This window comes from Austrofundulus limnaeus, unplaced genomic scaffold (genome assembly GCF_001266775.1).
Source record: "Austrofundulus limnaeus strain Quisiro unplaced genomic scaffold, Austrofundulus_limnaeus-1.0 Scaffold1371, whole genome shotgun sequence".
Taxonomy (NCBI): Eukaryota; Metazoa; Chordata; class Actinopteri; order Cyprinodontiformes; family Rivulidae; genus Austrofundulus; species Austrofundulus limnaeus.
Genome location: NW_013953773.1, coordinates 24,278 through 37,540, shown reverse-complemented (window position 1 = coordinate 37,540; position 13,263 = coordinate 24,278). Strand labels below are relative to the sequence as shown.

General features: G+C 36.7%; 1 protein-coding gene across 4 annotated transcripts; it reads right to left on the bottom strand.

Moving 5' to 3' along the window:
• Nucleotides 1-1,885: 1,885 nt before the first annotated feature.
• parn (poly(A)-specific ribonuclease (deadenylation nuclease)) lies at nucleotides 1,886-11,639 on the bottom strand. Of its 4 annotated transcripts, none has more exons than XM_014032065.1 (26): nucleotides 11,536-11,639; nucleotides 11,243-11,320; nucleotides 11,067-11,146; nucleotides 10,911-10,978; nucleotides 10,356-10,437; nucleotides 10,189-10,249; nucleotides 9,712-9,880; nucleotides 9,467-9,529; nucleotides 9,077-9,115; nucleotides 8,959-9,001; nucleotides 8,798-8,878; nucleotides 8,637-8,693; nucleotides 8,385-8,462; nucleotides 8,254-8,297; nucleotides 8,124-8,166; nucleotides 6,661-6,736; nucleotides 6,464-6,574; nucleotides 6,129-6,198; nucleotides 6,000-6,055; nucleotides 5,695-5,781; nucleotides 5,536-5,610; nucleotides 4,541-4,715; nucleotides 4,285-4,406; nucleotides 4,137-4,203; nucleotides 3,931-4,058; nucleotides 1,886-2,830 (listed from the first exon to the last, which is right to left on the bottom strand). In XM_014032065.1, the coding sequence occupies exons 1-26, from the start codon at nucleotides 11,552-11,554 to the stop codon at nucleotides 2,784-2,786; spliced, it is 2,019 nt and encodes a 672-aa protein (XP_013887519.1). In that variant the 5' UTR covers nucleotides 11,555-11,639; the 3' UTR covers nucleotides 1,886-2,783. The 4 variants fall into 4 exon arrangements, with proteins under 4 accessions (XP_013887519.1, XP_013887517.1, XP_013887518.1 ...); XM_014032063.1 differs by having other exon boundaries at nucleotides 3,901-4,058; nucleotides 11,536-11,638; XM_014032064.1 differs by having other exon boundaries at nucleotides 1,886-2,827; nucleotides 3,901-4,058; nucleotides 11,536-11,638.
• Between the last annotated feature and the right edge of the window lie 1,624 nt (nucleotides 11,640-13,263).

The window sequence follows — 13,263 nt, the reverse complement described above, 5'->3', positions numbered from 1 at the left end:
CACCTTGCACAAGGAGGGCAAGACACAAAAGGTCATCGCTAAAGAGGCTGGCTGTTCACAGAGCTCTGTGTCCAAGCACATTAATAGAGAGGCGAAGGGAAGGAAAAGATGTGGTTGAAAAAAATGTACAAGCAAGAGAGATAACCGCACCCTGGAGAGGATTGTGAAACAAAACCCATTCAAAAATGTGGGGGAGATTCACAAAGAGTGGACTGCAGCTGGAGTGAGTGCTTCAAGAACCACCACACACAGACGTATGAAAGACATGGGTTTCTGCTGTCGCATTCCTTGTGTCAAGCCACTCTTGAACCACAGACAGCATCAGAAGCGTCTTGCCTGGGCTACAGAGAAACAGGACTGGACTGCTGGTGAGTGGTCCAAAGTCATGTTCTCTGATGAAAGTAAATTTTGCATTTCCTTTGGAAATCAAGGTCCCAGAGTCTGGAGGAAAAGAAGAGAGGCACTTCATCCACGTTGCTTGAAGTCCAGTGTAAAGTTTCCACAGTCAGTGATGGTTTGGGGTGCCATGTCATCTGCTGGTGTTGGTCCATTGTGTTTTCTGAGGTCCAGGGTCAACGCAGCCACATACCAGGAAGTTTTAGAGCACTTCATGCTTCCTGCTGCTGACCAACTTTTTGGAGATGCAGATTTCATTTTCCAACAGGACTTGGCACCTGCTCACAGTGCCAAAGCTACCAGTACCTGGTTGAAGGACCATGGTATCCCTGTTCTTAATTGGCCAGCAAACTCTCCTGACCTTAACCCCATAGAAAATCTATGGGGTATTGTGAAGAAGATGCAATACACCAGACCCAACAATTCAGAAGAGCTAAAAGCCACTATTAGAGCAACCTGGGCTATCATAACACCTGAGCAGTGCCACAGACTGATCGACTCCATGCCACGCCYCATTGCTGCAGTAATACAGGCCAAAGGAGCCCCAACTAAATACCGAGTGCTGTACATGCTCATACTTTTCATGTTCATACTTTTCAGTTGGCCAACATTTCTATAAATCCTTTGTTTTTATTGGTCTTCAGTAATATTCTAATTTTCTGATATGCTGAATTTGAGATTTTCATTTGTTGTCATTTGTAATCATCAAAATTAAACGAAATAAACATTTGAATTATATGAGTTTGTATGTAATGTATGAATATAATATACAAGTTTCACTTTTTAAATGGAATTACTGAAATAAATCTACTTTTTCATGATATTCTAATTTTATGACCAGCACCTGTACACTATGAACACTACCACTGATAGTGTGTTTCCGTTTCTTGACATTATTCTTTTTAGTTTGGTCTTTTTTAAGTGTGGTCTGTTATCCTATCTCTTATTACTTTTAGTATCCTTTAAGTGTACTTTTTTCATCTGGTTGTCTCTTGGCATTCACTGTGGATGGCAAATTTCACAGGGAAACATGTAAACACTTTGAATCCTTGAATTAAAAACTATGTGCAGTTCAGACCTACATTATAATTTCCAGGAATAATCCAGCTTTTGAAGTACAATGGACATTTTTAATAAATTGGGGTGAAAATTGTTTAAAAAAAAACAGATTTTTAGTTTGTTATACAAGTCACCTGCCTAAGGGGCCTAAGATTTTTTTTTTTTTTTGGATTGAAACAAAATGTTCCAAGAGATGCAGCTGCCAGGAAATGACAAAAAGGAGATTTATGGACGCAGACGACATGAAGGTGTAGCGAGAACAGAACAGGGTGATGGAGGAGGATGACTTGCTGTGATGAACCCTGAAGAGGACACAACCAAATGAAGAAAAACATTCAGCAGAATCTGGTTTTACCAGAACTGCATCAGGAAGAGGACTGCATGTTACAAAACAATACAGCAATTTAAGAAAATAAATAGCCACAAAAACTTACTAAGAAACATTTCTTTAATTTCTCCCCTTTAAAAAGGAAATCTTTAAGGATTTTTAAACTTATACAAAAAAAAAGTAATTTTGCATTCCAGAATTTGACATTTTCGCAGGTGGACACAAATACAAAAACATCAAAACACAGAAAGGAAGGAAAATCTGTACAAAACAAAAGAAAAACAAATAAGCACCTCTCAGAAAGGGTGAAAATGCCTTTTAACAATAAATGTCACATTATCATCGATAAGCACACAAGTGTCTTGATAAAACTGGAGGTGTTGACAACATAATCTTCTTAAAAAGGATCCAAAAAAATTAAACATCAATAAAAATATTTTAATAACCCTGACATTTTACAGTACGGGATCTGTGGCGTTTTATCTTGTTTTATGAAAACTTACAGGGATACAAACACTAGGAAAAAAAAAACAAAAAAAAAACTACATTTCCTCTCACAGGCACAAACGTACACACACAACTCACACTCACATTACATAACTGATTACAGACGCCTATCATTAAAATTWGAGTGAATTCAAAGTGACTGCATGGTTGTGGTGGCAGATTCCAGTTTGAACATGATGAAGAAATGAAAAACTCTGTATCTTATAATTGAGATCTACAGTGATATTTATGTAGATGTTAACCCAGAGGAGGGGCCTGCTCCTCTGGTACCGGATCAAAATATGGCAGCTGTTATGGCTTGTGTTCTCTGTTAACAGTTGAGCTTGGCTGGTAGTTTCTGACATTGTGTCCACAGCGGTGAGTGAACGAGTGAATTGGGGGCGTGAAGCTCTCTCAGCGCCGTGCGACCCTAAAGAGGGAGAGTGCTCCGAGTGCTTAGGAGGAGAGCAGGAGCCCAGGGTCAGACCGAGGCTTCGCTGCTCCTCACCTCTCGCTACCAAACTTCTGGGACTTCAAACAATGAGGTTTTCGATTCAGCTGCTGGGGAAAGAGGAAGAAACATTTAGGACTCAAACAAAACTAGCAACAAATTAAAGATGTAACCATTAAACGTAGTTCCTAATGACAGTTTCCAACACTAGTGCTGTAATTTGACTGATGGATAATTTGGCCTAGAGCAAAAAGAAAAAAAAAAGTCACTGATGATGAAGAAACTAATATATTAAGTTGTTTTTTCTAATGAAGCGAAATATATGTATATATATATATATATAAATAAAGAGCAGGGATAGAAATTACTGTCCTCGAGGTCCACAGTCCTGCCAGTTTTAATTATTTTTAATTATTTCTCTTCTCCAACACACCTGATTTGAATGAATGGATGATTTTCAGGCTTCTGCAGAACTTGGAAGAGGTTATTCACTGACTGAATCAGGTGTTAGAGAAGTGGAAAAAAAAGTAAAACATGCAGGGCTGCGGACCTCGAGGACTGGAATCGATTATCCCTGGTCTAGAGGTTGACTTTTCTGGGGTAGAAGATGGTGATGTTTTCTCCCTACATGACAAAATATAACTGCTTTACTAAAATAAGCATTGACTGAACAAAAAAAAAACAAAACAAAAAAAAAAAAAAAAAAAAAAAAAAAAAAAAAAAAAAAACAAAACAAAACAAAAAAAAAAACTTAAATATGTATAAATGAGAATCATCACTTAAAAAGAGCTTAACAGTGAGCTGGATGCAGCAGCTGCAGTTTAAACTTTACTGCTTGCCAAAAAAGCAGACATGGTTATTAGTCAAAAAACATGCATTAAACAAACTTAGCGCAACAAGTTAGAAAATTTGTGTTTGGTAGATTATTTCTTTTTTGCAACAATGCTTTTTGGCCACAAATGTTATATTGTTGGAAAGCCTGTTAACTTGCCGTGCTGTGCTGCCACTCAGGTGTCTGGTATAAGATTTATTGCCAAGCATTGTTAAAACCAAAGAAATAACCTATCAAACACAAATTTCCTTTTTTTTTGTGCCCAGACACTTATATTCTTAATGCCCTCTCTGTTAATGACGTGATGTTCAGTGAAGAAGAATAAATCACTGCAGTGATAAAACACACCATCAGACTTCTTTTTCTTGTTCTTTTGACCTTTCTTTGTTGGAACCGTTGGGGTTTGTTCCCAGGTGCTTGTCCCGTCGGCACGGCTGCCTGGTTCTGTGCTTTCAGGACTTTCCTTGTTTGTGGCTGGGCTCGACTCAGCTGAACACGACGCATCCCTGCAGAAAATGGCAGCAATTACAAACACGTTCAAACGCAGCCATCGGTACAACACCAGCATAAATCGTGATACGTACGTTATCTTTAGCCACCCCTCTGATGTTTTGCTCTCAATGGCTTCAACATTTGCCTGTTCACTTGCATCTAGGAGACAAAAGCAACAGAAAGCTTAGGATTCAATATCTTTACGTAACAGAAATTAGAAAGGTCTGAATGCTTTCACACCATCAAATTTCATCTTCTTCTTTCCTGTGCTGTCTGGGAATGAGAAGTTATTCCAGGAGTCTAAGACTGAAGCCTCTTCGCTTCCCTGCTCTCCTTGAATGGGGCTGATGCTGCGCTTCCTCCTAGAAGGGTGGGATTTAAAAAGTTACAATTTTTTTCTACACAATAAGAATATTTCTACGACTGCAGAAGCAACACAAGAATAATACACAGAAGTGATGTGGGCAAGAGTACTTGTTTAGCAGTGAAGGCCTACCTGGGGTACCCGAACCCAGCAGATGTACAGGAGGAGTAGTGAGGTTTCACCCAGCCGTCTTCACCCCAGGATTTAGCAGTCTGACTAGGCTTGTCCTTTTCCTGATGTTTACCCTGGATGTACTCTGCATACGTCTGGATCCTGTAGCTTTCTGCATAGCGGCTGGTGTTCATAGCTGTTGAAATAACAGGGTTCCTACAGTTTAAGGCAAGTTAAATTTAAGACTTTTTAATGCCAAGTGAAATTAAATTTAACACCAATTTCACAATAAACACAAATGAAAAAATAAAATAAAATAAAAAAAACTGTGGCAGAAACTCATTAATCAAAGTATTTTTGGTTGAATTATTCAAATATTGCTAATAGACCAATTGTTTTTATCCATATCTGACTGCTTTTTTTTGTCAAATATAGCAAAAAAAAAAATCTTTCTTAGCAGTCAGTCTTAAATTTAATTTAATTTAATTTCTGGAAATCCTCTAACGACCCAAAATTTTTTAGTTTTATAACCCACAGTGGGGTCTCAACCCCAGCTTGCTATAGATGAAACTTTAAAGTGCCGGTGACATCAAATTTTTGTAAGAATTATGAATACATTTTTGAAATGACAACATTATTAACATATTAGAAAACAAATTTCACACTGCTCAGACGGACAGTTGTTGAGATATTTGCATGTGAAATAACAGGAAGTGATGTCAAAAGGGAACACCTGAATGCAGATATTTAAATAAACGTTACCAATTATTTTAATATTTGATACAAATTACAGTCATCCTACTTACAATGTGTTAACATTTTTAAGACTTCTGAAGATTGATTTAAGACATTTTAAGGCTAATTAAGGCCTTATTTTTGGACTGATGAATTCAAGGCCTTTTAAAACTTTTTAAGGATCTGCAGGAACCCTGAATAAGCATTATATAATAACTGCATCCAACACTTATTCATCACTACAGTCTGACATTTGTATATAACTGGCATCCAAGACTCACCTATTTGCACCTGGTCTGTCTGACTGAGGGACACAAAAGCTGACGTGTCATCTATCCACGACACCTGGATGTTACCTGAGCAGAGCGCAGAATGAGAGCGTCACAGACAGTGAGTGACATTTGTCTGCAGTCAAATGACCACACACCATAAAAACTTACCAAAGGCACTGAAGAGCTGGTAGAGGTCACTAGTCTTCCATTCTTTAGGGAAGGTGACATACAGGACGTGGTCTCTCTTGGGTTGCACTGAAAAGAGGCACAAGTATTTTTCATTTAAAACCTCTTATTGCAACTCTTTCATTTATTTTGTCATAAAAATCATACAAATATCTAAGTTTTTGACTAGCTTTTCCCCGATACTCTGAGCTGGACAAATGAAACTTTTCTGTTTTTAATTCTTGCTAGACACTAAACAACAAAAGAATACAGACAAAAGTTACATTTTGTGTCATTATTTTACTCACAATCTGGTCCTGTGATGTTGAGGTAGGGTATATCAATTATCCTCATAAGGAAGAGTCTGTGGAACATAAAATAAATTGTTAAAATGATCTTAAGCAATTAAACTGAGTAGTAAATTACGTCAGTCTTACTTGTTGAAGAAAGGCTCAATTAGTTTGGACCGGGCAGAGATGAAAGGCTTTGGGGGTGTCAAGAAAGAACCTTTCAAGAGGAAAAATACTAAGTGTAAACAAATAATCAGTTTTTAAATTGAAAATACAGACTGGTCCAATTTCATAGATTAAGCCATAACAAAAAAGCTGCCCCTTCAGCTTTAACGCTGACCTTATGTGACACTTGAAGGTTTTCAAAATAAAGTTCAATCAAATTTATAATAAACTAGTTTGCTCACATTCTCAAAATTCAAAACGCAGCTCACATGACAGAAGAAGCTGGTTCAGGTTTGTCTGAACCATAGCTGGCTTACCCAGATGGTTGGCCATGGAGGTGAAACACAAACCGGTGATGTAGGCGTCATATCCAGCCTCATGGAGCTGCTCCTGGGCTGTGTCATAACTGGGGAACCCCTCTGCCGTTTCTGACAAGAACAATATGAGAGAAAAAAAAAAGATGTCAACTCTTCGTTTTAAGTTWAGCATTTTGGACAAACAGTTTTTCACTAACCAACATGTGGAGGCTTGAAGGGACTCTCCTTCACTTGTTTCTCCAGCTCTGCCAGAGATGTGTTGGTGATCAGCTCCTGCAGCACAAGCAGAAGAAACAAACATCATCCAGATGTTTGATAAATTTAGGACTAAAGTCAAACATTCTTGATGTGAACAGAGAGCTTCAGGTATTAATCTGAACAAGTGGCTTCTAATGTCATTCTTAAGTGTAACGGACGGCTGGGCGGTATGACCACAATTTCATATCATGGTATAAATTGAATCCCTTCATAGTAACCGTATATATATATCGAGGTAGAAAATTATCATAAAAAGCAAAGATAATGTAATTTTTAAGAGCATTTATTTTGCAGAAAACTGTAATCATAACCAAACCCAGCATTTTTGTTGTAGTGCAAATGAACATAACAGAAGTACAAAAGAATGTTTTATATGTATTGTAAAACGGTTTCAACAACAAAAACATTTCTCAAATTTTCAACAATATCAAAATAAAGTGGATGTTATAACCAGAACTTCAAGTAGAATTAGTCATTTAGACATAAAACAATTATAAGTTGTCATAAGTTGACTAAAATGTTATAGTGTGACAGGACCTTAAGGGGATTAATTAAACACATAGTCCTAATCATAAAACAATTTCAGATAGCTGGAATATAAGTGTGGTGAAGCCAAATAAATGTAACATCTGCCTGCCATACAATGAGCTTCTGCCTGTTGAACTGACTCGCTGCTGCGCTCTCATCTTCATCAGAGCAGAGACAACTGTTACATTAGCAAGATGGATTTATGACTGAACAAACGTCTTATCATCTCTGTAACAATATATTAAAAACAAGTTTTTTCTCCGACAACTTGTGTGTGAAAAAACTGCGGTTGTTAAAGCTTCGCTCTGCTCGACGTGCAGCGGGAGGGAGGGAGGAAATGATCCCACAACACGACAGCACGATGTAACTTTTCTTCAGCGGGAGGGGGGAATTTTGAGGTATTCTCTCTCTATATACGTGTTTTAAAACACTATATTTCTTCATTATATTTCTAACTCCTCCTGCTCAGTTGTCTCTGCACTCGCAGGTGRGATGACGTAACTGACGACAGGATGGTAGAGGGTAAATTTCTACCGTAGGCCAARMTCARAMCGTTTCTACCGRCTATCCATATACAGCGCAGCCCTAGTTAAACTAGTAGCAACACTTTGTTGAGGAGGAGGACTGACGGACTGCATCTCTGAAGCACAGCAACAACACAATGCCAGTGTTCACATCAGGACCAAAGCATGAGCGTAGTCTGACTATAAGATTTACAGGAGACTGTGTGAATCTATGATAAAACTACTGTCTATTAAGCAGAATTAAGTACAACATATTGTTGGTTTCAGCCCTRCAACATAGCTCCAGATTCTCATGTGGCCCACAAGAAAAAAAAAACAATTCCCCACCCCTGGTATAATGGAAGTTTTACCTTAAATGGCTGAGTGGAGGCCATCAGTTTTGTGTCTAAAAGTCTGAAAGTAAATAAATGAACATGTTCAACAACAAAACAGCTTAGAAGAAACTTGTTGTGGCAACAAAAACACAAACATCAGAATTACCTTGGGAAAACACACATGGTAACCTCTTTAAAGTCTGGAAGATCCTGGAAAGAAGAGGACTGSCATTAATAAACCTTAAACACTATATACTGCTTCAACTTTTCACACGATTTACAACATCTTTGTCATACCTCAGGCAGAGGGCAGTAAAACTGGTGAATTGTGTGCATCACATCCAAAAGCATGTTGTGGCCCACCACAAGTTTACCCTGCGAGTCAGAAACACAAACCACCATGAAATATCACGCTAATGAAGAAAAGAGAAGCCATTCAAGCATCTCAGAAAAGCCACAATGTTTAGATTTTGGATAACTGCTCACTGATTTGAATTTATTTATTTATTTATTTAAATTCAATACTTAGAACTGAAGAAAAAGACTCACAGATTTGGAAATGGCATGGATGACTCTGGAGAAGCCTACAGCGTCATTTAGCTCCTCCTGTTGGAGAAAAAAAAAAGACGGGATGAAACATTACAAAACCAGAGATTCCCACTTTTAATACAATCTGACAAGTTCAACAAGATTTAACCCATTAAACTCACCTGCTCTCGCTCCAGCTTCTTCRGTTCCCTCTTCTTCTTCTCCTCTTCATCAACCTTACTGATCTGAATGTATCGCTCCTTCTGCACAGACAAGTCAGTTGCGTCGCTTACTTGAAACAAAAAAAAGGGGTGAAGAAAAGAACTGAAGTAAAACCTGTTACCTTCTCTGTTTCCAAGGTTTCCACYTGAAGACCCTTGGAAAACCTAATCAGACCAAAAGTTTTTTTTAGTCTACCACCATGTATCAATAAAAGAAGAAAACAAAAAGGCATCACTCACTTCCAGCTCAGCGTCTGGTAGATCAGCTTTCTCTGGAATCTGGAGAGAAAATATAGTTTATGTTTTCAGTTCTTTTTCTCTCTGTTCCCTCTTTAACTATCACCACAGAGTCTTCTTCCTCCATCTCTCRCTGTCCTCACTRCAACTGCATCCACATACAGCATCACCACTGTCTTCTTCCTGACATATTCTACCAACAAACCTACTGTCTCTCCTCTGCACACGTCCAAACCATCTCAGTCTGACCCAACTTTTATRTTCCTGTCGTTCAGCCTGTGCTGTACCTCTGATGATCTAATTCCTATTATCCAGGAATGCATTCACAGAGTTAAAGAAAAAAAATGTAATAAAGGTTTTATGTGACTTCTTAAAGAGAAAGGCCAGAGTTACCCAGTACATGGCTCCAACTCCAAAGTCTTCTCYTTGTTACTGAAGAGAGCCTCGACCTTTTCCCTGTTTGTAGAAACAAAACAAAAAAGAGAAACWWAAAAAAGATAAAYAGCAAAAAGTTCATTTATCTTTAATCCTTGTGGAAATTTCCAGATATTTTGCAGAAAATTGTAGTTTAAAAAATAAATAACCCTGCCCACCACCTACAGGTTGAACCTTTGGTAGAAAAAGAGCACAACACTTACACCACTTTATTAATGAAGTCTTTCTGTTCATCYGGTACATGAGCAGGAACTTTAGAGGATGATGGGGAGATAAAGGATGGAGTCCCTAAACCGTTGGCATGTTGATTTCTCCTTTCTTCTGTCTGCTCTCTCAGCTGGGCTTCCTCCTCTTGATTTAGGTATGGGATTCCTTAAAAATAAAAAATAAAAATAAAAAATAATAATAATTTTCTTTGTATACAATATTTACATTATTTACAGAAAACTTGTTTTGCTGCTCCAGGTAAGTTTGAAAACTCAAAAATGAAATTTGTATGGCAAAACTGGTAAAAATTGAAAATCAATTTTAAAATCTGATCCGAATCCCAAAACTGCAATGGTCTCACGTTAAAACAACAAAAAGAAACGCACAACCTACAACTCAGTACTAATATAAAATAAAGATATTCAAACAATTTTCACTTCTGTCAGATGTTTGTTTCTTTATGCTTTGCTCACCATGACAGAACACCTTGTTGAAGTCAAATCCTTGACTGGCGAGAAAGTCGATACTGGAACTCTGAAGTGACAAAAAAAAAAAAAACCCGCTTCAATCATTTTGTATAATCATAAACATCACTTGTTTACGATCATAAAATGCAACAACTCAAAGAAGCCACACTTACTTGACAGATAAACTTTATGTCTGGAGATGTCCTGTTAAATGGTTTTGGGAAAACATAAAAATTAAAAGGCTTTGTGATATACCTACAAGAAAAGAAAAAAAAAACATGGATCAGATATGCAACATTCAGTTTTTTWGTGAATTTTCTTTTAAGAATAACGAATGCATAAAGCACAAAAAGCCAATCTATAGTTTACAATGTTGGAGCTGCAGTTAGTTGCTGGGCTCTCAGTTAGCTCTAAATACTTTTCAAGAACAGACATAAATATATTTTCTTAAGTTACACAACCACATACATTTTAAATTTGAAACGATAAGAAGTTCTTTAAAAATTGTACAACTTTTTTGATTTGCATTAAACAATACTTTGATGACACTTGCTAGAAAAGGCAACATCTCTGCCAACTTATTAAAAATGCTCATGTCAAATAAAGAACTACAGTAAAAATAAACCTCACACACAAAATCTACATCCAATAAGGCCAGAAGCTGAAAACATTGTACTTCACAAATTAGCAGATGTTTAATAGATGGGTTTTGTGTGTATCAAACTCACTTTGACTTTGCCTGGTCATACCTAAATGTACATAATCCAAACTGGAACATGAGGAAGTCCATAGAATGCTGTGAGGAGTTTCAAAATAATTGTAAATAATACACTTATAGTTAACAGAACACTGCCGTTTGTGGCAGGCTAATGTTTTTGGTTTACCTTTTTAAGCTTCGTGTACCTTTCCTCCGGTGTATCCAGCCCGTTAGTTAGCGCGCTAACATTGGGACCGTCGCTTATTCCTGAAATAGTCAAAATTATGATTTGCAAACCGCGCGGTGGCTTCTCTTGTTTATTTTTTTTTTTACCACATGTCAACTGAATGGAGCAACAGATACCTGAAAATTCCCCATCGATGGCAAGAAAGTCCGCCTCGTCTATGGCGCTGCACACCGTGCTCAAACAGTCTTTAAAATCTGGACACAGGAAAATGAACATTAGCATGATAGCGTGCTAACCTCCAGCACAGCGGCTATATGTGAACCTAGCATGCTAGCAAGAAGCACAAACACGAAATGTGTATCTGTAGTCTTCCCTGTTTTTTTAAATAAATATCAGTGCTGCAAATTGTCGTCGTTTATAATGAAAACTGCAAAAATAAACTGAACACAAAAGCTGGCCAGGTTCTTACTTGTGCGTGTAACCTCCATCCCTACACAATGACGGAACCCGGCTGTCGGCTAACCCCAGCTAGCCGGAACCTTTTAACAGGTTGACAAACACTTCCTGTGTGCAGCGCTGAAACCTGTCACCTGAACAAGGTTTTTATTCACTACACGTTTCATCTTACCTTTATCGCTTATTTTTGTGACTCTTTACAAAAATAAAAATCCCAAAAATAACTAGTATGTATAGATGTTTTGGATTTACTATAATCAATGCGTAGCATAAAACAATATAGAAAACGTCTGTTTATTCTGAATATGTGTTCAACTTTTCAGTATTTTTTTTAGCAATAGGCCTTGAGGCAGAAAAAAATAGTTTAACTAATTTATTTATTTATTTATTTATTTATTTATTTTCTAACAGTATTAAAACAACACAAACACTTCTATATTTTGTGAAAAATTGTTAACACTTAATGCTCGATGGTTGCTTCTACAAAATACGGCCTTTAGTTAATAATTTATACACAGATTTATTTTTCCATCAAATAAAGTCTTTATAAAAAAATCCAACAATGTCTGACTTAAATAAAAATAAAAACAATAATATATGTAGTCAAATAAATAAATAAATACACTTAAATGCACCAATTAATTTTAAAAAGGAGAACTTTATCTCATGTTTTATAATGTAATTGTCCTTCATATTTATTTCTCCAACTTAGTTCCAACAAATTATGTATTGTAGCACATAATTAAAAATTTTCTTTATGTCAGTTTCGGTCCAGTAAATCACCAAATGTCAACAAACAACATATCATTTTGAAGCTGTTAAGAATGAGAACTGAAAAATATAATGAATCAATATTGAAAATTCTTCACTTTTAAAACATTTTGCCAACACGGATCACAGTTTTAGAAAACAAAATATTCTGGCACGGTGGGACACTTGCTTACTCGTAGCAAAAACGTCACAAGTTTGACTCCCAAATGGAGAAACAGCTCTCTTAGAAGCAGAAAATGTAAAACAACAAAAACAAACGACATTTTCAGAGATGTGAGTAAAGTTTTCAAAATAAGTTATTTACATCCCAATGGTAGAGTTACATCCCAGTGGTAGGATGTAACTAAGTACAACTTTGTTACATCCCAGTGGTGGGATGTAACTACACTGTAAAAAAAATGAAATGTTGGATTTACTTAACCATGTTATGTTACCTGGTTCCACTTAATTGAGTTGAGTAAATTCAAAGCAATATACCAGTTTTTTAACCAAAGAACATGAGTATGTTGCTTTGAATTTACTCAACTCAGTTAAGTGGAACCAGGTCACATAACATGGTTAAGTAAATCCAACATTTCATTTTTAGAGTGTATGTACAAGTACTTTCTTGCTGTACTTAAGTACATTTTTCATGTATCTGTACTTTAATTAAGTAGATTTAATCATGGGTACTTTTTACTTTTACTCCACTACATTTTACATTAAGTATCTGTACTTTCTACTCCACTACATTTCTGTAATGTGTTGAATTACAAAGTACATTCATGTAATGTCTCATTGCCTTTTTTGTTTGTTTTTTGTTTTTTGTTCATTTGTTTGTTTGTTTAGTTTGAAAGTAATCAGTGGCGAGAGAGGAATTTCTGTAATTGGTCCATTGAAGCAATGCAAAGCAGGAAAGTACTATTATACCCTGCTTCAGACAAAAAAAGCGGAGCGATTCTGCATCACCTGGAGCAGCAGCAGCAGCAGC